The 24,243-nt window shown below is 42.6% G+C and overlaps 1 protein-coding gene across 2 annotated transcripts in view; it reads right to left on the minus strand.

Annotated features, from left to right (window-relative positions):
* The window catches only part of ESR1 (estrogen receptor 1), a 279,219-nt gene that overhangs the window by 237,370 nt on the left and 17,606 nt on the right, over window positions 1-24,243 (minus strand). For both annotated transcript variants that reach the window (XM_047769921.1, XM_047769920.1), the window contains exon 2: window positions 7,623-7,813. In XM_047769921.1, the coding sequence (XP_047625877.1) occupies window positions 7,623-7,813 (191 nt within the window). The remainder of the gene's footprint in view (window positions 1-7,622; window positions 7,814-24,243) is intronic.

The following is a 24,243-nucleotide window of genomic DNA, read 5'->3' on the forward strand; positions in this document are numbered from 1 at the left end:
TGTGCTTAAAGTTAGGAGACTGTCAGTGTGCAGAGAAGTTTGGGAGAAGGAAAACAAATGCGGTAAGGGCTTCAGCGAAGAAGGCAGACGGAAAACTCACATTATTGCAATGAACCTGGTGAAAGTTGATGGGGTAAACTCTGAGGAGTGGGATTTGGACACTGGGTTAGACTCAACAGAATTACACAGAAGTTCTGATGGGAGGAGCTGCAAAGTGCAAAGATGAAGCTAACTAACTCCCAGCTTTCAAGTGGGGATGCCTGAGGAAACGGTGAAGGAACCCACACAGAAGAAGGCAAAGGGGAGTGGGTGGTGTCAGAGACGCGCAGGAGTCACCAAGAAGCCAGGCTGGGGCAGGAGCTAGACTTGGGCGATAGTTACACAGCTGTGACACTTTAGGTCTTAAATACTGTTCCCTGGGCGACTCTAACAAAGCACCACAAATGAGTAACTTAAAACAACACAAAGAATTTCCTCACAGCTCTGGAGGGTAGAAGTCTGAAAACAAGGTGATCAGCAGAGCCACGCTCCCTCGGAAACCCGTAGAGAAGAATGACTTGCCTCTTTCTGCCTTCCACCATCATTGGTGTTCCCTGGCTTGTGGATGCATCATGTCAATAACTCTCTCCATCATCCCATGGGATTCTCCTCCCTGTCTCTTTGTCCAGATTTCCCTCTTCCAACAGGACCACTGGTCATATGGAATTAGGGCCCCACGCTACTCTAGTATGACCTCATCTTAACTAAACACATCTGCAACGACCCTATTTCCAAATAAGGTGACATTCTGAGGTCCTGGGGACAAGAACTTCGACATATCTTTTGGGAGAGACACGTTCCAACCCATAACAGGTTATGTCTGCGATTGCTTAGAAAACTGGACAGAGGAAAGGATGAGAAAGAGAAAAGAACAGAGGTTGTGGATTCTGCAGAGAGAGGAAGAGGGAAAATAAAGAGGCAGAGAAAAGACAATAAGCCCTCTTCTCTTTCACAATTGATTTGCTTAATTTCCACTGAGGATATCTTGGTTTATGCTATTTCACATTTCTGGAATTCTTGTCCTAACTTCTTAATGCCTATGAAAGTCTTCTGATTCTTTCCAGATCTATATCAAATATACCACTTGCACTAACACTTGTTTTGCCAGCCTTGCCCAATGAAATAGCTCCCTTCTCTGAGGTCCTCTAGCAGGTTTTATCTACCATTCTTTGACCTCTTGCCATGTTCTGTTATTTAACAGACATGTGCCCAGCATGACCATAGACACGGGAGCTATGGCAACAAACAAGGCAGAGCAAGCCAGAAATCAGCTCTCACTGAGCTTCCATCCAAGCTTGGGCAGGAATATTTGAAGGTGGCACCTGTTGCGGACAAATAACAACCAACCAAATGAATAAATTAAAAAGCTCAGGGTTTAAGAAAAAAACTAAGAGAGCTCCCACTGTGGCTCAGTGGGTTAAGAACCCAATACTGTCTCTGTGAGGATGCGGGTTTGATCCCTGGCCTTGCTCAGTGGGTTAAGGATCCTGTATTGCTGCAAGCTGCAGTGTAGGTCACACTTGTGGCTTGGATCCAGTGTAGCTGTGGCTGTGGTGTAGGCCTCAGCTGCAGCTCCAATTCGACCCCTAGCCTGAGAATTTCCATATGCCACAGGCGTGGCCATAAAAAGAAAAGAGAGAGAGAGAGAAAACTAAGGGTTTAGGGCCTTAAAGAATAGGTATCTTTAAAAAAAAGAAAAAAGAAAAAAAACTAGGGGCAAAGGTTTGTGGTGTAATCAGGGGAGACTTTTCTGAGAAAGAGATCTTGGACAGAGATCTGAATGACAAGGAGCCAGCAAAGTGAAGTTCTGGGTGTCACAAGCAAAGGTGAAAAGGGGAACCACAGATGCTAAGACCCTGAGAAAGGAAAACATTTGGTGTGTTAGGGGAAGAGAAAGAACGCCGGTGAGGCTGGATTACAGCAAGTGGGAGAGAAATAAGCAAGAATAAGACCATGCAGCGTACATTAAGCCCCAGAAAGGAATCTGGGCTTTAAGTGCAGTGAGAGTTTTAAGTACAAGGCCATGTGACCCAATAAATGCATCAGAAAATCTCTCCTGTTGCCGCACGGAGACTAGACTGCAGAGGGGCAAGTGGGGAAATGTGGAGACCAAAGACTTGCTGTACTTGTGTGCACATAATGCCAAGATCAACTCTGAGCCATATCTCTGAAAGGACTCTAGAGATAGCATAGTTACGTACTAAGAGAGCAGCCTCCATTTCGAACCCATCCTCTGGCTCTTTCTAGACAGGGGTGCATAGGTCAAGACAGAAGGTGACTGGAAATGAAAAGCTAAGCATAAAAACGAAACCATCCTGGGCAAACAAGCATGAGTTCCTACGCACAGAAGAACTAAGTTCTCTTTTAATAGAGAAGCTGAACAAACAGGCCTGCTTTGCTTTTAGCAAGTCAGTCTCCGAGCGTACCCTCAGCAGCTGTTGGAGGAGCTATCCAGGGTGCTGGACTCTCACCCTGAAGCTTTCTAAGTAAGACCTGGTGGGCCAGGCCATTGGTTATTCCTGTTGGACCTAAGGCCCCCACTGTGTTGAACCATAACCAGACTCCACCCTGATACCATGTCCTTCTGGTCTTATGTCACCTTTAGGCTAACACCTGCCTTGGCCGTGTCTGTTTGGCGTAATGTTGAGCACCGTCTATACATAGGAGAGAACAGGAAGAGGCAGCATAGATAGGGGTGTATAGGCAGCCTTCAGCCTCCACTGTGCATCATGATCATTTATAATATAAGGGCATAATATAATCTTTATACTATTTATTTATAATATTATGACAATAACAACGCGAGAAGCAGGGAGCTCCATGGAGTCCTTTTTCCTTAGAATAACACATAAAGGGAGTACCTGGCTGCTGAACCTATAACCAAATCTGCTTATATAACTCATCCAAAAGTCTCTGCCTACAACACATCTTAAGGAACACTGCTTCTCTACCTGCAATGATTAATAAATTCGCAGAATATCCAATTTCACCCATCTCCCTTAAATAGTGTCCTTGACTTCGCTGTAGAGGGAAAAAAAAAGTATGTTCAACTGGAGGCCATTACTCAATTTCTTGAGTAATCAAGTTCATACACTAAGTAGTGGATAAAAATTTGTATGCTTTCAAGTCAAACACTTTACCTCTTCAAGTAAAACACTTAAAGCACCAGAGTAATCTGATGGATACTCATTTCTAGCTCTCTTCTTAGGTAACAAGAAAAACAGGAAAAGCTACAGCATCTTCAGAACTTTCTACCTGCATCATGTCAGACCCTTCACTGTCCTTAAATAGGTTTGAGGGGTAGCGTGATTTATAAAGAGTCACAGAAGTTCAGTAAAACTTTTTAGCTCCAAGTTATCAAGACTATGATGAGAAAGACTGTATTGCTCTGGTATTTCCCTTTTATGCGCACAAATAAATCAAACAAATGGAAGTGCCATCAAAGTCGAAGAACAAACATATGCCCTAAGAATGTCTTTGTATAATCAAATGGTATATTCATTTTGTTCATTTTTATTCACAGAACTCCCCAAACTCTATCTCACCTCCTGGTCTTTGCTCCTATGCTCAGTCCCATTCTCATATGACGGAACACCCATCCCACCCTTCTTCATCTTCTCACTTTACTCATCCTCCAGATTTAATTTTATATCAGAAAACCTTCTCTGAGAGTCTGACTCAGCCCCCCACCAAGAATGAGTGAAGCCTAGACTCCTGGAAGATGTGAACTCACCCTCATCTTGGTGCTTGTCACACTATAACTTTATTACTGGTTTGCTTTTCTGTCTCTCCTACTACCTTAAAGCTCTAGATGGATAAGGATTGTATCTTTCCTATAAGTATATCTACAGGATTTCCTACAGTGCTTTGCCTAGCAGAGACATTCAATGAATAAGTTAACAAATTAGTGAACATCATATACATATATATGATATACATATATATACACATACATACATAGACACACACACATGTATATATATACATGCAGCAGTGTACAGCAGCTTGGTGTGGGATCTAAGTTCCCAGACCAGAGACTGATGCCAGGCCACAATGAAAGCACAGAGTCCTAACCACTATACCACCAAGGAACTCCTTTTTTTTTTTAGGGCTGCATCTGTGTCATGTGGAAGTTCCCAGTCCAGGGACTGAATGGGAGCTGCAGCTGTGGCTTATGCCACAGCCACAGCAACACCAGATCCAAGCCACATCTGCGATCTACACCCCAGCTTATGGCAACACCAGATACTTAACCCATTGAGCGAGGCCAGGGATTGAACCTGTATCCTCAGAGACAACGTAGGATCTTCAACCCACTGACCCACAACAGGAACTCCTGAACTTTATAATTGTTAAGGTCCCTCCTTATCTTTAACAGTTAATACCTCTGTCTTGTTTCTAGTGTTCCTGCAGAACGTTGGACTCAATAGTCATCTCATTTCAGAAACCTTATATAAATGACTTCATATCATGATAGGTAAGAAGTTTCTGAAACCACATAGAAATTGCACTTTATGTAGTACAGTTTTATAAAGTGAAATGAAATCCTAACATTTAGTCTGGGTGCACAAGATGGAGACAGATATATATTTTGAATATCAAAGAGTAAGCAAAAAAAAATTTAAATACTTAAACTTGAGATAAAGCCATACCAATGAAATATATATTTTTGTAAGCTTACATTTTCTTCATTGAAATTTTCTATTTCTTGTGTGTGTTTTCTGTTCTGAGCCCTTAATGCCCACAGACATGACTGTTTGATGTGGTGTTTGTAACATACTCCCACATGCTAAACACACAGGATGAAAATAATCTGTGAAAATGCTGCCATTGCTTCTTGAAGGAAGATCATTTCTACCTTCAATCTCAGGAACTTGACATTTCTAAGTGACAATATTTTCATTGTTTTCCCCATCTTCATCACAGAGTAGCACTTTATATTGACTCTCTAATTTTATCATGAGAACCTTTGCCTCCCCAAATAAATTTCCCCAAAAATTCTAAATTTTCTGGGGTTATGGGAGTTCCCCTAGTGGCTCAGTAGAAGTGAAACTGACTAGTATCCATGAGGACGCATGTTTAATCCCTGGCCTCGCTCAGTGGGTTAAGGATCCGGCATTGCTGTGAACTGTGGTGTAGGCTGCAGATGCAGCTCGGATCTGGATTGCTGTGGCTGTGGCATAGGCTGGCAGCTGGAGCTCCAATTCAAGCCCTAGGCTGGGAACTTCCATATGCCACAGGTGTGGCCCTAAAAAGACCAAAAAAAAATTTTTGGGGGGGGGTTATGGATTACATCTTGCACATATTTTTATTTCCACAGAACATCCAGCAACAGTACAAAGTTTTCAATAAATGTGAATCGGCAAAACATTAGATTTGGAAACCATCAATTCCCTTTTTACATATTAAATCAAGAGTCAGAAATTATGGCCCATAGGCCAGTTCTGGTCAGTTACCTGTTTTGTATATAAAGGTTTATTGGCACACACTCATGTATTTACATAGTGCTTGTGGCTCCTTGCAGGCCACCATGCCAGAGATAAGCGGCAGCCACAGAGACTGCATGACCTGCAAAGCCTACATAGTTACTCTCTGCTCCTTCGCAGAAAAACTTTGCTGAGCCCTGCTCTAAATCACTTTTACAGATGAGGGAACTCAGTCTCAGATAAATGACTTGTTCAATTAGGTAGCTGAACCTACCCACTAAATCCACCTTTACCAGATGATTTTTCTATACCAGATTAAAGACTTGGTGGGGGGAAAAAAAGGTATTTTAAATTATATAAAATCAAATAATAGGAAAATCACAAATGAAGATGACTGTCAAAAGACCTTTAAGGGCTTACACTAACTTAAGCCAAAATATAACTCTCATTTTTCTAAATTAAGACAGTATCTTCTGGAGCTCCCATTGTGGCTCAGTGGCTAACAAACCCGACTAGTATCCATGAGCACGTGGGTTCAATCCCTGGCCTCGCTCAGTGGGTTAAGGATCCAGCGTTGCCATTAGCTGTTGTGTAGGTCACAGATGTGGCTCAGATCTGACATTGCTGTGGCTGTGGCATAGGCTGGCAGCTGTTGCTCCAGTTCAACCCCTAGCCTGGTAATCTCCATATGCCGCAGGTGCGGCCCTAAAAAGACAGAAGACCAAAAGAAAAAAAAAAAAGATAGTATCTTCTAGTAAAATCAAATAACCTATGCTTATATATATATATATATACATGTATACACACACACACACACACAAATTTACTCTCAGATTAATGTTATACATTTTATTAAAATTCTAACAAAAAAGCCCAAGTCTTACAGACTTCTAAAAGATGTTGAAAGGAATAGCTGTCCAAAAAAGTGCTTTTAAAATGGACCAAGGTGACCTCACACACTACTCTATTAAGATACGAAGAGCCTTAAAAAAAAAAAAACAACTCCATTCCACTGGCAATGGAAGGAAAAATAGTGTATGTCAGCCCCAGCTTTCACCCCACATCAGGGCAGTGAAGAGCTACAGCAAGAAGTCCATGAGAACAGTGATTCATTCTTTATTCAAAAGTGTCTGCAATCAGTACCTATTAATTTAGTAGACTCTGGTTTTTAAGAACTTACTTGTCTCAATTTCCATAAAGGGAATCACACAAAACCCCATCAGAAGTATTCTTAGTATTTATAGCCTCAACTTTGCTTAAGCTGAAAAGATAAAGGAATAAGAAACAGAGGGAAATGGTTCACTGTTAAGACAAAAGGGTTAATTCGGGGAGCTTTAAACTGCTGTCAGACCTCTGCTCTTGTCAGTCAAGGGATCTTTAGCACAGATATTTTAAGTAGTAAAACTGATTGATGTTTCCCCCAGTGTGCCCTATATAGACAATAGAGCACCAACACAGACTTCCCTGGAGTAGAAATAAAATGTAGCTGGCGGTCTATCAGAGAAGCTGCACTTGTTAAACTAACTACAAGAAAAGGATCAGGGCAGATAGGCAAATGAAATGTTCCAGGTGCATACTTAATAACCGTTTGGCACAGATTATGCATCCCTTTCTACAAGTCACCAGCCTTGGAGTCTTCTCATTTTAGCAAAAGGTCACATCATCCATTGAGACAACAAAGAGATGGAAGAAGAGCAAGAGAAGAACAAGGTAAATTAGAATGGGTCGGGAACAAAGATGAGAACAGAATGCTTATCTGGGCAAAGTCAAGTTGCAGAAATAATTACGTATGGGTAATTAATATCACACCACCTCATCTAAGGCTAGCGGCCTGCAACACATGAATATCCACCTGCCATCCCCAATCATGGCAAGGACATCTCAGAGATCCAGCTATTGAAATCCTCTTCCTCTAGAGTTGCTCAAGACTGTTTGGACCTTGCCAGATGAAGCAAGCATAATTACCTAGCCACAACTGCCCTGACACTGGCCAACTCTTTCTCCTGAGATCTTATCTCTTCTCCACGTTTGTACCATAGATACAGGTGGACCGCCTAGGATTAGGGTTCTGTACCAGTGGCTGATCAGATGCCTTCCTCAGTTGCCTCCCCTCTTAGGATTAAACAATGGAATAAGTTGTTTTCAACACACTATTACCTTGAATACTTCTCTTGAAGAAGGCCTTACAGCCCTCGCAAGACCAAACTCCATAATGGTAGCCTGAGGCATAGTCATTGCACACTGCACAGTAGCGAGTCTCCTTGGCAGATTCCATGGCCATGCTTCCCTTGTCACTGGTGCTGGCCAATCTCTCTCTGCCACCCTGGCGCCGATTATCTGAATTTGGCCTGGGGAAAAAAATAGGAGAAAAAAAAACAAAAACAAAAAAAAACACAGTGAATCCATTAACATTAGAAAAGTAAAACATGCACTCTCCTCTAAAGAATAAGAGGCTTGGAAGATGTAGCAGATCCACTTTATTCTGACATTTTGAAATAATGAATCATAATGTAAGCTAATCTTTCATTACCTCTTGCCGTCTGTTACAGCAAAAGGTGTTTGCCTATTCTATTAACCTTGAGGGGAAATTGTTTATTGCAAACTTGCTTTAAAAATGGACTGACTTACACTGGAATATATTATCCAGAAAATGACAAAATGAAATTAGCTGGTTTCTAATGGGCTTATTCATGTTTTCAGGGATTCACAATTAACTCAGAACCATTAGAGACCAATGCTCATTCCTAATTCCAGACCACACTAAGGGTCTTTAGGAAACGGAGACAAAGCATAAAACAGCTGGAACATCTGAAACTCAGATAAACGGGTGAACAAGGTGGAACACATGTAGAAAGACAATTCAACTTTTTGTGTCACTGTTACCAGATAACCCTGAATATCAGCTTTTATAACTTCACTGTAATTTGAGGATCTTAGTGCATATCCAATACGCCTCTTTAAGAACATGTAGAATGAGAAGAACAGAGGAACACAAATGATTACACCAACCTTGAAAGTTTTCTGGGAGGAATCATATCCCAGAAAAGAAACGAAGAAGGCAGTCAGAAAGTGCTGGGAGAACTGAGGAATTGGGGGAGCAAAAAAGGTTTAAAGAAGTAGAAAGCTTTAAGAAGGAGAGAGTGACCGATAGGGCCAACGGAGCAGAAAAGTCCAATAAAACCAGAACTGATCATGTGAAGCTGTATTTGACACGGAGGATGCATAGCGAGACGTTTCCATAGAGAGTCTGGGCACAAGCCAAATCCAGTGGGCGGGAAAGGAATGGAATGCATGGCAATGAAAATGAGTGAAGGTCATTCCTTGGAGAATCTGAATGAGAACAGGAAGGGAAGGAGATGGGTGTTCACTAAAGAATATAAAGACAAAAGGGGGGGTGGTTAGAATGGAAGGGTCCTGAGAAGGCCTCAAGGAGATGGAAGGGGATGGTGGCAGGTGTGGAGAACAGAAAACAGAACAAAGTCAAGAAGGAAAGTAAAGCAGTTGGGATTAAAGACACAGGTAGAAGGAACGGCCTCACCGAAGACCCCTTGAAGACATCAGGGAGAAAAAAGGTAAGGAAAGGAATAAATGAGACTAATTTGCATGTCTCATCTAACCAAGCATGGGAGCACAATTATACTGACCCAGGATTTGCTAGGCATCTGCAATAGAATAAAGGTGGTGTAAGAGAAGTGTGTGTGTGTGTGTGTGTGTGTATGTGTGTGTGTGTGTTGCGGGTGGGGGGACAGGAGGGGGTCCTACAGCCAAAGCCCAGCACAGTGCCCGGTGTGTAGTTGACACGTGGTAATATCTTGTCATGAATGAAGAGAGCGTTCCAGGGTATGGGGGGTGGGGAAGAGGTAGAAAAATTGTGGAAGGAAAGATGGAATGAAGCCTATGACATTTAAAAACAAAAACAAATGAGGATGAGATAAAGTGAACGGAAGATAGAGCTTCCAGGGTCTCTTGGTTAAGGAAGTTCAGGCTTCCTGCTTTCCACACCTGACCCAAATAACCAGACCACCCTGACTGCCACCAGTCCCCCCTGCACAAGCCCTGCCTTTCCTTTTAGCTCAGATTTGACAACCCTTCTCTGTCCCTCTCACTCCTTAAGATCGTCCACAATTTTGTAGTGGTGGTTCTCAAACTACATTTGCCATAATATTCACAAAATAACTAGCTCCTTGGGTCGAGTGTGTCTGATGTGACTTTGCCAATTTTTTCCATTCTAAATGACCTAGCTCTTCGGTTGGCAGCCTTAGATAAGAAGGCTTAGATAAGAGTTCTTTACTTTTTAATACCCTTAGAGAGCGCTGCCTCGAAGTTTTCGAGTCTAGTACATATTCTGTTGCCCATCTCTTTCCATTTCATCCCCATGTCATCAACGCCCACCCCCCAACACAACCTCAAATCTTTTTACTGTTTATTTACTAATTTCTTATGCACGATTCAAGTTAGTGGGTAGCAGCTGTGAATATTTAACTATAGAAGCCTTAGGGCCTGGGAGAGGGGGTTAGCAAGCAGGACACTGACAGATTTGATGTCTTGTCAACCTTATTAAGTATGAAGCCCTGGTAACTAGCTCAGTGTTCAACACACAGCAAGCATGCGATACATGTTTGTGAATGGACTCAGGAATGAATGAATAGCATGTGCAACAGCTCCAAGGTGTCAAGTATCCTCCATCCCCCCTGCATAATAAAATACCACATTTTTTTAAAATTGCAGTAAGATAGACATAACATAAACCTATCATCTTAACCATTTTTCAGGATACAGTTTGGTGATGAGTATATTCACATTGGTGTACAACCAATTTCCGGAACTTTTCCATCTCACCAAACAGCAACTCTTCACCCATTAAACAACAACTCATTTCTTCCTCCCCAAAGTCCCTGGCAAGCACCATTCTACTTTCTGTCTCAAGGCATTGGACTACCCTAGGTTCTTCATAGAAGTAGAATCATACAGTATTTGTCTTTCTGTGATTGGCTCGCTTCACTTAGCATCACCCATGCATGAATTCGTCTCTTACCAGCCACTCCTAATCCCCACACACTGGCAGTTAATTAACGTGTCCCAGTTCCAAACTGGAGAGCACGTTTTTCTTTACTTTTCCTCTTCTACTGACTACACTATTATTATTCCTTCAATTGTACAATCTCATCTCTGCTGCTGTCCTCTGAGTTCCTTGTGTCTTTTCCATCTTTGGAATCCTGAGTGTTTATAGCACAGAGCCTCTTCCAGAATTGGAAAAAAATAAATATTGATATCTAAGGAAATAATCAATGACTGAATAAGATAGTAATTTTCAAAAAATAGAATATGCAAATATTGGGGTTTTTTTTTTTCAATATTGGTAAAAGATGCCCTACCAAAAGCGCATTTTCCCCAGATCTAGCAGAGTCGTATGCTGTCAGCAAAATGCCTTTCATCTACGCTCTGTCTTTGAGATGGTCCTGGAATCTTAAAAAGCCACCGTAGGCAAAAGGCATCAAACCAGAGGGCCTCCAAGAAGACAGGGAAATTACACAGGCCATATTTCCTCACCATAAAGCAACTTTTTTCTCCAGCTGTGAAATTCATGCATATAACATTGTCAATAACCGCTTTGTTTCAGCCCTGCTCCATGCAGACACCCAAAGCAGGGTGTCATTAAAAAGAATACCACCTAGATCAAGCTAAAAGGCAGGTGAGATATTCTCCCAGGCTGCAAAGCCCTGTGGCACCATGAAATGTGATACTCAAGGCTGTCTTGAGTTAAGCCAAGCTCACTCAGCACAACCGCCCTGAGACAGAGATCGGTGTCCTCAGACGCAGACTAACGTGGCCCAACTGTCGGCGGCGGAAAGGAGCAGAGTAGGAGTGCCCACGTCTGGACTCAGACCAAGACACAAGGGTGGGTCAGGTACAACCCACGATTAGATCAGTCTACTGGATGAGCCAACTTACAGGTTCTGGACTCATCTCTTCCAGCTGTCCTCCGCTTGGCCTTGTCCCACCGCACCTGTCAGAGACCTGGAACTTTCAGCCTCATGCCTCTTTTGTAGGAAGTGCTTATACTACATTCAGGGCAATCTTTCTCCCTCTCCCTCTGCCTCAGAGGCCCTTAGGCTTCTCCTTATTTCCAAAAGACCAGCATTAACAGCTCTCATTAACTACCGTGCATGTTCTAATTGTCTTCAGGGTCTGTCTTACTAATAAGAGGCTGCAGAAACCCTAACCATGCCCCATCCCTTTATTCTTAGTGAAGATTTAACAAACTCGTCTGCCAAATTGCTGAAACATCTCCCATTTTGTAACCCTCTTATCCTTTTCTCACTCAAATGTCACCCAACCTTATACTTTCTCGTCCTGGGAGCTTCCTCATAAGACTTAGAAAAGAGGTTGACTAGTTTACCGAGCAACATCTTAAGAGATGAGTTGTTCTTTAGCCTCACAGACACCTTCAAAGATTCTATGAAAAGAAATAAAGCAGAGACTTCCCATCGTGGCACAGTGGAAACGAACCCAACTAGGAACCGTGAGGTTGCAGGTTCGATCCTGGCTTCACTCAGTGGCTTAAGGATCCGGCGTTGTCGTGAGCTGTGGTGCAGGTGGCAGACACGGCTCAGATCTGCATTGCTGTGGGCTGTGGTGTAGACCAGCAGCTGTAGCTCCAATTCGACCCTAGGCTGGGAACCTCCATATGCCACAAGTGCAGCCCTAAAAAAAAAAAAAGAAAGAAAGAAAGAAAGAAGGCAGAAGCTGAAGTGAGAAATTCAGGGATGTTTTGCATCAGAGACTTAACGCCTTGCAACTTTGAGGTGCACACGAGCCTAAGGAATGCAGTAAAAGAATGGCAGGGAAAAGGCTGGCAGAAAGCTTGAGTCTCAGATATCAAAAGATACCACCACTGCACCTATGAAAACTGGAAACTCAACCAGTTAAATTCTGTTCCATTTTCATTACATCAATTGACAATTAAATATTTCCAAGTGGATCCCCCACTGATATTACATATTCGATATAATTAAGAAAGATGTTGGGAGGCATTCATATTGAACTCAGAGAGTGGACTCTCTTGGACCAAGATGAATCAGAGCCTAATAAAAAGTATTTGCCAGGAAGATTTTCATTAATCAAAGGAAAAGTTTTAGGCTCAATGTAATCAAATACTGTTGTTTTTCCAACCATAAATCATGGTACCAGCTATCCAAAAGTATTCCCCTGATTAGCCAAGCATCAAAAAAAAAAAAAAAAAATTTAAGGAGTTCCCTTTGTGGCTCAGTGGTTAACAAACCCAGCTGGGATCCATGAGGATTAGGGTTTGATTCCTGGCCTCCCTCAGTGTGTTAAGGATCCAGCATTGCCGTGAGCCATGGTGTAGGTTGCAGACTCGGCTCGGATCCCATGCTGCTGTGGCTGTGGTGCAGGCCAGCAGCTCTAGCTCTGATTCAACCCCTAGCCTGGGAACCTCCATGTGCCAGGAGTGCAGCCCTAAAAAGAAAAAAAAAAAAAAAAAAAAAAAAAATTAAGCCTTGGTTTCTAAAGGAAATATTTTTGCAAAGTTAAACTAAAAGAACCAACAGTTATCTACTCCCTAGAAATATGGGGGTAATTAAGTACTAGTGGAATAACTTCATGAGGCTCCCTCACCAAATCAAGTCCCCAAAGGTGTAAGCATTCAAAGTTCCCAGGACTTTCTTTTCATGGCATTTGCCATGAACAATTATATGCCAACAAATTTGACAACTTAGAAGAAATGGAAAACTTTTTAGAAACATACAGCCCACAAAGACTGAATCAAGAAGAAACAGATAATCTGAACAGACTGATCGCTAGAAATAAAATTGAATATGTCATAAAAACACTCTCTGCAAACGAAAGGCCAGGACCAGATGGCTTTATGGGGGAATTCTACCAAACATACCAAGAAGAACTTATACTGATCCTTCTTCAAATTTTCAAAAGATTGAAAAAAGAACACTCCCAAAGACATTCTATGAAACCACCATCATCCTAATACCAAAACCAGACAAAGATACTACTAAAAAAGAAAATTATAGGCCAATATCTTTGATGAATACAGACACAAAAATTCTCAACAAAATTTTAGCCAACCAAATCCTATAATACATAAGAAAAGATCATATACAATGGCATTTACCACAATTTCCGGTCCTATGTTTGAGTGATTATTGACAAATATATGTTCCCTGTGTAAACAAGAAATTCCACAAAGGCAGGAATCGCGTCTCATTAGCTTTCAATTTTAACTGACACACAGTAGGTCCTTAACAAATATTTGCTAAATGAACCTCTGACTTCTGATCCATCATCAAATTAATCCAGGGTGTTCCTGTCATGGCTCAGCAGAAATGAATCTGACTAGTATACTTGAGGACACAGGTTTAATCCCTGGCCTGGCTCAGTAGGTTAAGGATCTGGCATTGCCATGAGCTGTGGTGTAGGTCACAGACGCAACTCGAATCCCACGTTGCTGTGGCTATGGTGTAGGCTGGCAGCTGCAGGTCCAATTCTATCCCTAGCCTGGAAACTTTCATATGCTGCAGGTATGGCCCTAAAAAAAGAAAAAAAAAAAGATTTAATCCATCATTTCTTCAAAACGCAATGCCCATCCTTCTTTGTATTCCTGATTTTCATCATTCTTGCCTCAGAGAGCAATACTCCACGCCCCCCAACATTCCTTAAACTCATCCTGCCAACCACTGCCAAAAGAGTCATAAAAGACATTCATCTCTCAATAAATTCTCATGTCCTATATCTATGGATCATTACCTTTTTTTTGGGGGGGGGGGGTTGTTTCATGGACCTGTTTGATGATATAATGAAAGCTCTGAAACTATCTTTTCCAGAAAACACACACAAACTCCCAAACTTCTGCCTATAATTCTAGAGGAGTCATAAACCGGGAAAACTCAAGTTTAAAAATCATCAACCAATAAAATTAAGCCCAAATTCTTAAATTCCCTGCCCCAATTAGGACGGGTCTCTTTGGAGTTCCCTGAGCAAAATGTTCCCAAATCCACCTCTGAGAAACTGCTCATGCTATGCTTCCCACATAGTCACTGGCCCCCATTACCTACACATCTCATCTATCAGAAAAAAAACAAACTTCAGTTCCCCTTGTTCCTTACAGCTTATCCTATGTATTCCAACTCACACTGGTTCAACTTTAAATTCTTAGGGCAATAAAGTCTTCACCACTTCTCTCGACACCATCTTGGACCTACACCTCTTTTCCTTTGCAGTACTTTATTCCCCCACCAGGCTCCTATGTCAGTGTTCCTCTGGGTCCTTCTCTCAGCTCTCTGCCACCTCAGCTGATAGCTCTTTGTGGGAACTCAGCCACGTGTGTGATCACACACAACTACCACCCTATCCCCCTCTCCTGGACTTCAGACCTAGATGCTAATTACCCACTCAACAGTTCCACTTGAACGACCCAAAGAAACCTCAACATTAGCGTGCACAAAGCTAAAGTCAGGATCTCTCCCTAAAAGCCTGCTCTTACTCCTGTATTCCCATTTCAGCCCTATGGCCCAATGATCCACCCAAGGCATTCATGCATGCTGTTCCCTCTGCCTAGAACACTCTTCCTCACCCACTGAATAACTCCTATTTATCCTCCAGTTCAAAGTTCAAACTTAATTTCCATGAAGGAGTTTGGCTGACCTCCATGAACTGGGTTAGATGTACCTTGAACTCCCCCTATTGTAGTAGAAGTCTTTTACTCCCTTGGATATGGTGATTTACAATAAGAAATATCGATTTGGTCTCCCTCTGCAGTCCTTGCACAGAGCTCCTAAAACCCTTGGAATTTCCTAAGTGATGAGAGCAAAAAAGGTGTCTCTTGTTATGTTAATGAAGTGACATTTGGACCCCCACCTAAGGACGGGGCTAGTTGCCAGGGGAACCAACCAAGCATAGAAGGTTAGAACTTTCAGTTCCATCCTCAGGTTTAGGGGGGAGAGAGTAGAGGAGCCAGAGGTTGAATCAATCACCAATGGCCACTACTTATTTAATCATGCCTATGTCATGAAGTTTCCTTAAGAACTCAAAGGGATAGGGCTCAAGAGCTTCCAGATGGGTGAACACGTGGAGATTTGGGAAGAGTGGTGCACCTGAAGAGACCTGGAGGCTCTGCATCCCTTTCCCGAACTTGTCCTATGCACCTCTTCCATATGGTTGTTCCTGAGTCATATCTTTTTATAATAAACCAATGATCTAGTAAACAAAATGTTTCTCTGAGTTCTATGAGCCATAGTTCTATGAGCCATTCTAGCAAATTAATCAAACCAATGGAGCCACTCACGGAAACCCCTGATTTAAAGTCACTTGGTCAGAAGCACAAATAATGACTTGGGCTTGCGATCAGCATCTGAAGTGGAGGGCAGTCTGGTGGGACAAAGCCTTGAACAGGATCTGATGGTCTCTCCAGGTAGAGGGTATCACAATTGAGTTGACTGCCTGGAAAACACACACATATAACACGCACACACACAACTGGAGTAAGAGTCATGCTCCTCTCTTCGTGGCTTCCCACCACACCGAGAAGAAAATCGAAAGGCCCAGCTGGATCTGTCCCCTGCCTGTCATTCTCACCTTAAGTCCTGACACTCCTTCCCTCCCTCATAACGTTCTGAGCACTGGCATCACTTCTGTTTCCCAAGGCCAAGTGCTTCCATGTCTTAGCACTTGCCCTGACTTGCTTCCTCCCCCCATGCAGGGTTTCTCACCTTCTCAGAGAGCCTTTCCTGGCCTTTCTAAAGTAGTCTCCCTATTCCTGTTCACCCTCTTATCCTGATTATTTTTTTCTTATGGCACTGTATGGTTACCCAGCACCACACCAAATGTTAGCACTTAATTACTATGTATCTTCCCCAAATGTAAGTTTCCTTCCCCCAAAACCTTGAAGAGACCCTAGCACAGAAAAAATTGTTGAATGAACAAGTACATAAATAAATGATTGAATGATGAGGCGGACCAACATTTTGCTGTGCTCTGTTTAATTGTCCGTCTGACCCTGTACAATATAACTTCCATCATGGGTGAAACAATGGCTGCCTTACTCACCATGGGCTCCCAGTTCACACTCAGCCCAGTCCGACACATGGTTAAATGACTGGTGAACATCTGCTATCTGAATGAATGTGCAGACATGGTGAGTCTCCTGGAACGTCTTCCCAACTCAACATCTGTAACCCCCACTTCACAAACCTGTCCTCTATATTACAGCAAGAATGATACAGATGGATCTCTATTTGAAATCCTTCAGGTCTCCTCAACATCTATTATAAGGCTTCCTAACCTTCTTTTGCTGGATGGACCCCAGGAAAATACCCTAATTTATAGAAACATAGGTTTTGCTTATAATCTTTGGGTGTTCACAGGCCTCCTGAAGTTCATGAATGGCCAACTTAAAAGACTTCAGACTACAAATGCAGCCTCCTTAATATCAGCCGTTAGGACTTGGCCATTGTCCAGTCTCCAGTCCCATCCCTCTCTGCGATGGTTAATTTTAAGTATTTCCCTTTCCCAACCAAGCTGGCACATGTCTGGGCCTTTATCGACATTGCTTCCTATCTTGGCCAAAAGGCAAAAATCTCTTGAGTGAAAACGGCCCCTTCTCAGGTAGCAACACTGAATTTCTCAACAGAATCAACATACGCTCCTAGAGTATCACATTTATAACTCCTGAAATCACATTATATATGCTCCCTGTAAGTCCCTAGGAAAGAGACCCTATAAATGTCACCTTTACTTCCCAGTGTCCAGCACAGTAATGACAGATAATAAGCATTTGAAAGATGACTGTGGTATGAGTAAGATTACAGTTCCATAATGCACATCTTGCCTTCCCAACTGGGCTGTAAGCTTTTCAACAGTATGGAAACTATATTCCAAGTATTTTCAATCACCCCAAAGCACCTCTTATGCTATTGTGCACACAGAAAGTATCCGATAAATACTTACTAGATAAATTAATCAATAAAGAATTAGGAACAACTTCACAAGAGGCATAGCTGAATCTATTGCAATATCAGATTGCTGTATCAAGATAATAATAAGCCAATTATTGATGCCTGTGTGTGTATCAGTGTACAAACCGATCCACATATGGTTTCGTGTGTACCTCTCTCTGCTTTAAATACCAATATGGATGAGTTTAAGCTAGAGTTGGTTCATGCCTGTGGCCAGAATTTACCTATGGGTATTTCTACTCTGTAATTTTGTGTTTGGATTTTGATATGATCTCTATTTCTTTTCCATGGCAATTCATAGCTGTTCTTTTTTTAATTTTTTTTTTTTTTTTTGGCTGCACCTGCAACATGTGAAAGTTCCCAGGCCAGGGATTGAACCTATGCCACAACAGTGACCTGAGCCACTTCAGTGACAATGCAGGATCCTTAACCTGATGAGTCACATAGGAACTCCCTGATGGTCTTAAGAAGAATAGACAAGTTGACCTAAAATGGTAGTCTAGAGAGGAAAACTTTTGAGTCCCATTTTTAGAAATGCTAGAATTAAACGAGTCCTGGGCCACGTTTGGGCAGCCCAGTAAACCATGTGGTAGTTATGCTCTGCAGTAGGCAAGCTGAAAATTATTTTCTGGATGACAAATAAAGGTCCTTTCAACTCTGCTGGAAATTAATGACTTTAGCTCATTTACATTACTTATGTGAAAACTTCCTTTACCTCTTGCCTCATACTGTCCATTTACTGAGTAGAGTCTGCATTTGTTATATCCTCTGGTTAATTAACAGAGGCAGATAATATCCTTCCCTAAAAGGTACAAAAGAAAACCTCTTCCTAAAAATGTCTGGTGATAAACGCAGTTCAATTCAACTCTACAAAATTATCTAGGGATAGAGTTATAGTTGCTATTTCAGTTTCTACCCAAAGTTCAAACCAGGCCCTGGACTTCTGGAAAACCCAGCATGACCCTTGGTCAAGCAAGATAAAAGGAGCTGGAGGAGCAGGCAAGCAAATTTTTGCTGCAAATTGACAGTTGTGGCAGGCACTACTTTAAGTGCTTTACATGTAATTAAATCATGTTGCCCTCAAAGCTACCCCAAGCAGTACTGTTATAAGTGCAGTTGTTTTAAAAATGAGGTAAGCAAGGTACAGAAAGATTATGTAAGTCCCCCAGATCATACAATTGGGAAAAGATGGCATCAAGGTCCCAGGCAGTTTGATTCCAGAACCCAAGCTTCCCAAAGAGAATAAACTCCTTAGAACTCCACCCGACTCTTCACAAGGCAATGGCAGAGTGCGTCACATCTGGAAACAAAGTCATTACCTCACTCCTCACCCCTAAACTCATAAATAATCATCCCATCATACATTGCCTATAATTATTTATTACAAGACCAATAATTTTTAAGGGAAAATGCTAATTCAATTTCTGGGGCAAAGGCTGAGAACTCTGCTGAGTTCCCTGAAAACAGAGTTAATGGAACTAACAGCTATGCAGCAGAATAGCCTGATGAAAGTGAGTACCTTCTAAAAATATGATTTCAGAAAATACCTATTTTAACTCACAAATACATAGAAAATGCTGTGTCATTAGCGCTCATCTGCAAGAGTTCTCAAATTCTTTGGGCACAAAGAACATTAGCATCTGCCATTCAAAACTTAAGTCTCTCTGTAAAATGTCAAGAAGTTTTCCCACCACTTAAGAAAAATATCGTCACCCCAAAATACAAGCAAGTGTTGGTTTTCCACACTAATGGGAAACAAGAACAACCTGGCACAAAATTCCCTAAAAAAGAATAAACAACAAAAAAGCCATTTAGTCAATTATCTTTTTATCCTTTACCAGTTACTAAAGTGTAACCAAACCACCTGATTGGAGTTTCATCACCTCTCCTTTCTCTGCTCACACCAACCAGATGCAAGTGCTAATGAACAGTGAGGACAGGAAGCCCAAAGAAAGATGCAAGAAACAAGGAGGAAAGTCAAGAGGGAGCTGTGCTTTGACACCACACCTTCTTAACACAAGTATGACTTCCAGTCTGATTTCCACAGAGAACGGGATACTAAACCAGGAGAATAATAATCTATTCCTATGCAGAAATACTAAGAAAGTCGCTCATCCATTCAACAGTACTGGGAAGGCATCCACTTACTACCAGCCAGGGAACATCTAGGACAAAGGACAGAAAAAAAAGGAGGAGGAGGGACAGAAGGAAGAGAAAGGACAGCCTCTGTCCCATAGGAAGGCAGACAGCTCGGCTCAAGAAGGAAGACTTGGGCCCTTGGGAAAAGGCCCCCCAGATACAGAACCTCACACACCAAAATCAATCCTGCTCCAAGAGCGGCCTCCAGAAATCACTGAGTGGGATCCAGAAATCACTCCATAAATCATTAATTGATGAACCATCCAAGAGACAGGTGCAACATGTCACTGCATAAAAAGACCATACAAGCGTGTCTAGAATTGCAAATAGAAATGCTTAACTACAAAAATTATTTGGGAATCTGCATATCCTTAGGGATCACACTGCTGCAAATGTCAAATAAGGGAGGCAGGACTTTATGGTGGAAATATTCTAGACTGAGCCAGAACTTCTGGGTTCTAGGCAAAAAGCTGCCAATAACAGCTGCATGGCTTAAGCAAGTCACCGACCTCTTTGGGTCTCGGTTTTGTCTCTGTAAAATGAGACGTCTCAATTGCATTTTCTAAATTGCTTTCCAGCTCTACGCTGGGTGACCGTGATTCTGACCCATGCCTCTGACCCAACAATAACATCTGTAACCAGCTAGAATTTCCTCAATGGGTCTTGTGAGTGCCTAACCCATTTTTCAAAACTCTTTCCCAAGAGTAATAAAATGTGTAAAAGATGGGTTAGGAAGAGGCCTTAGCACTGCATTTAGGTCTGCTCAGCACTCCCTCCCATGACCAATTAAAGATGACAAACACCCATTCCAAAAGAGGGAGCTGTCAGTGATGGCCACTGTGTTTCTAACAGCTAAAGTGGCTTGCCCACAGAAATGTCACTTCTCATTGATATGAAGAATGAGAAAACAGGAAGGAAAAAAAAAAAAAAACTAGAGGGAAGAAAGACAAGAAATGGAGGAACAAAGAACCGGAGGAAAGTACCTCTGTATATTTGACATATTCTTAGTTCATGGAGCTCTGTCAGTAATGATGGAGATGGGAACTTGGGTAGAAGAGAATATGGCTAAGAAATCAAAGGCAAAGGAAACATAATTCATCTACTAGGGCTCTGCTCAGGTGAGCACGTATGGCTGGAGAGAGTTCCAAGCCAAATGAACGATTCTGGAAGAGAAGACAATTTGGAGATAGTTTCAAATGCACTGAGGACCTTTTGCACAGAATCTTCATCAAGATTCTTAAACATGGAGTTCCCATCATGGCTCAGTGGTTAACGAACCCAACTAATATCCTTGAGGACGCAGGTTCGATCCCTGGCCTGGCTCAGTGGGTTAAGGATCTGGCATTGCTGCCATGAGCTGTGGTGTAGGACACAGACGTGGCTCAGATCCCACATTGCTGTGGCTGTGGCATAGGCTGGCAACTTTAGCTCCAATTCAACCCCTAGCCTGGGAACCTCCATATGCCATGGGTGCAGCCCTAAAAACACACCAAAAAAAGACCCCCCCACTCCCAAAAAAAAAAGGTTCTTAAACATAATCAGTGACCAGAAATGCTGACACTTCTGCGTTGGGACCAAGAGCTCTCCCAGATGTGGAAGTTAAAACTAAATCTGCAGGATTATTACTCCTCTCTGATATTTCCAATCTACTCTACAGGAAACAAGCTCCAGGAGCAACCTATTCTTTTGCTGCTGATGCAGCCAAGAAAAAGCATCTTGCTTACTTCTGAGAGGACATGGGAGATCGCTCTGTGCTGTAGCAATGACAACAATGACAAACCGTGTCATCCACCTGAGGAACCCAGAGGGGATACAGATAGAGCCAGCACACTCTGTGCATCTCCTGGTGAGAGAAGACTGGCTTGTCGTGTGGGAGACATCCTACCAGGGGCCGCGCTTCTCTAACTTGTGGGGAGTTCTCACGTTCTGACGTGCTGTTAGCATCTCTGACCTGGGGAAACAGATGTAAAGTGCTCTTTGGAACAGCTCCACCTCTTTCTCCAGACTCACCTCCTGCGGCTGCTTTACCCACCCTCCAGGTACTGCGTGCTCCAGCACCAGCTGAGTACATTTCCCAACCTGCTCTGCTTTTGCTCATCTCAGGTCTCCACTCGTGTTGTTTTCTGCCAAGAATACCCTTGCCCAGCCCCTGTGAGCCAGGAGAAATCCTAATCCCATCCAGAAGCACTCCTCCCTCTGCTACCTCTACAGCTTGTACCCATGCCCTCTCTGCTCCCTTCACACTGACGCCAGTAACGGTTTCACCGGTTTCATGCCTCTTAGACTGGGAATCTTCGTGAACAACCTCCAACATACAGGAGGCAGTCAATCTTTTGATTTTATTTAAATTAAGTGTAATCATTAACTGAATTACATGGAACTAGTTCCAGGATAGCTCTTGGAATCATTAAAAGTACCTTGAGAGGTCAGTACATCAGTCCTAAATCCTAATATCTGTCCAATTGCTTGCCCAAATATTTCCTGGCGAAGAATAGATGATTTAAAAAAAAAAAAAAAAGGAATTACCAGCTTGGATAAGTCAGGCCCAGGTTACCAGAATTTTCTTAGCCACCATCTAAAGGACTTTCAAATAAGTTACTTAACCTGTGAGTAACTCTGGGCCACTTTTCCTCATTTGAAAATAGCAATAACAATATTTTCTCTAGCTGGAGAATTAATGGCATTGGATAACATTTATGAAAAAGAAACTAAAAATCTTGAAGCCAGATGCTGATGTTAATCTTTAAAACCTATTTTGAATTAGACACAGACAGTAGTCTTCCAATAAACGTATGACACTGAAAAGGATTTTTTTTTTTTTTTGTCTTTTTAGGGCCGCACCTACGGCATGTGGAGGTTCCAGGGTAGGGTCTAATCGGAGCTACAGCTGCCAGCCTACGCCAGAGCCACAGCAATGCCAGATCCAAGCTGCGTCTGAGACCTACACCACAGCTCACAGCAACGTCAGATCCTTAACCCACTGAGCAAGGCCAGGGATTGAACCCGCAACCTCATGGTTCCTAGTCAGATTTGTTTCCACTGCACCATGATGGGAACTCCTGAGAAGGATTTTAATTACTGCCCAATCCTTGATTCCTTTGTTACATGGTACATCAAAACTATCAGGAAATGCCATCAGCTTGACTTTCGAAGTATAAATCCATTCAAATTCTTGATATTTAAAGAAATATTAAGTGTTATAGTTGTGGTTTTTTTAATTGCTCCCATCATTTAGAAATGCATACGGAAATATTTACAAATAAAATATAATTGTTAAAGCTGGATGATGAATACGTGAAGGGTCATTATGCTATTGCATTTCTATAAAGGTCTGAAAACTTTCACAATAAAAACTCAGATCAGGTCATTCTGCTCTTCACAACCTTCATTCAGGGTAAAAGCCAGCATCCTGTCAGTGACCTACAAAGGCCCTGTTCACTCTGACCCCACCCCGACACCTCCAACTTCTCCTCACCCTCACATTTGTCCTCACCTCCAACTTCTGAGTCCACTCTGTCATTCCAGCCTCCCTGTCTCACACACACCAGGCACAGACCTGCCTCCAGGCCTTTTCACTGCTGGGACCTCAGCCTGAAATACGCTTTCCTGAAATATTCTCAGGCTGCCCTTCCCTTCCCTATTTCAAATCTTTGCTTAAGTGTCACCTTCATAATGGAAGCTTTCCTGACTGGTCCGATTTGTTCACTGGTCTGTTCCCAGGGCCTTGAACAGTAGCTGGCATAAAGCTAATGGCCATAAAATACTGGCCGAATGAATGAATGAATGAGTGACGAGGCAAACTGGGTCAGCCATCCAGTGAACTCACGCCATCAACAGGGGGAAGTAAGAGCACACTAGACAGGCTGCATGGGGAACTCTGAACCAGACTGGCGAACAGTGACTTCAAATCTTACTCCAACCAGTGCTCCAGTATGGTGCCCAGGAAGTCAGCAAAGTTAATACCACCAAGGTTTCTAGAGCCTGAGTCTCAAGTAGCCAGGTCTCTGAGCTGACACCGCTCTCCACCAAGCAACTGGTAGTCACAGTTGATCGACTACCTGATCAGCTACCTGATCAATATAACAGCCAGCCCGGGCCTGCAGCATCCCCACCCTCCAGGTCACCAAAGGCCTGTCCTGCAGCCTCACCACAATGGTGGCCGCCATGTGGAGCTTGGACTACTGGCCCACACACACCTGGCTGCGAAGAAGGTTGGGGCTTGGTGCGCTGAGGTCACCGCAACACTCCAGAATGGATTTGCTCTACAAATCTGCCCAGGACTGGGCAGAATGTGTTTTTTAAAACTTCGATTTATTTGTATAACCAAAAAATGGCTCTAAACAAGAAGAGTGATATTTATTAATAGAGAAGAATTTTCAGGTGATTTTTTTTTCAATGACCTGATCTTGAAAACTGGATTAATACCTACTGTGAAATGGGAAAAACAAACAAACAAACAAACAACAACAACAACAAAAACAGGGAATTTCCATTGCAGCTCAGTGGTTATGAACCTGACTAGCATCCATGAGGATGTGGGCTGAATCCCTGGCCTTGCTCAATGGATTAAGGATCCAGCATTGCTGTGAGCTGTGGTGTAGGTCACAGATGCAGCTCAGATCCCACATTACTGTGGCTGTGGGGTACCGTAC

The sequence above is a fragment of the Phacochoerus africanus genome, chromosome 2 (assembly GCF_016906955.1).
Source record: "Phacochoerus africanus isolate WHEZ1 chromosome 2, ROS_Pafr_v1, whole genome shotgun sequence".
NCBI lineage: Eukaryota > Metazoa > Chordata > Mammalia > Artiodactyla > Suidae > Phacochoerus > Phacochoerus africanus.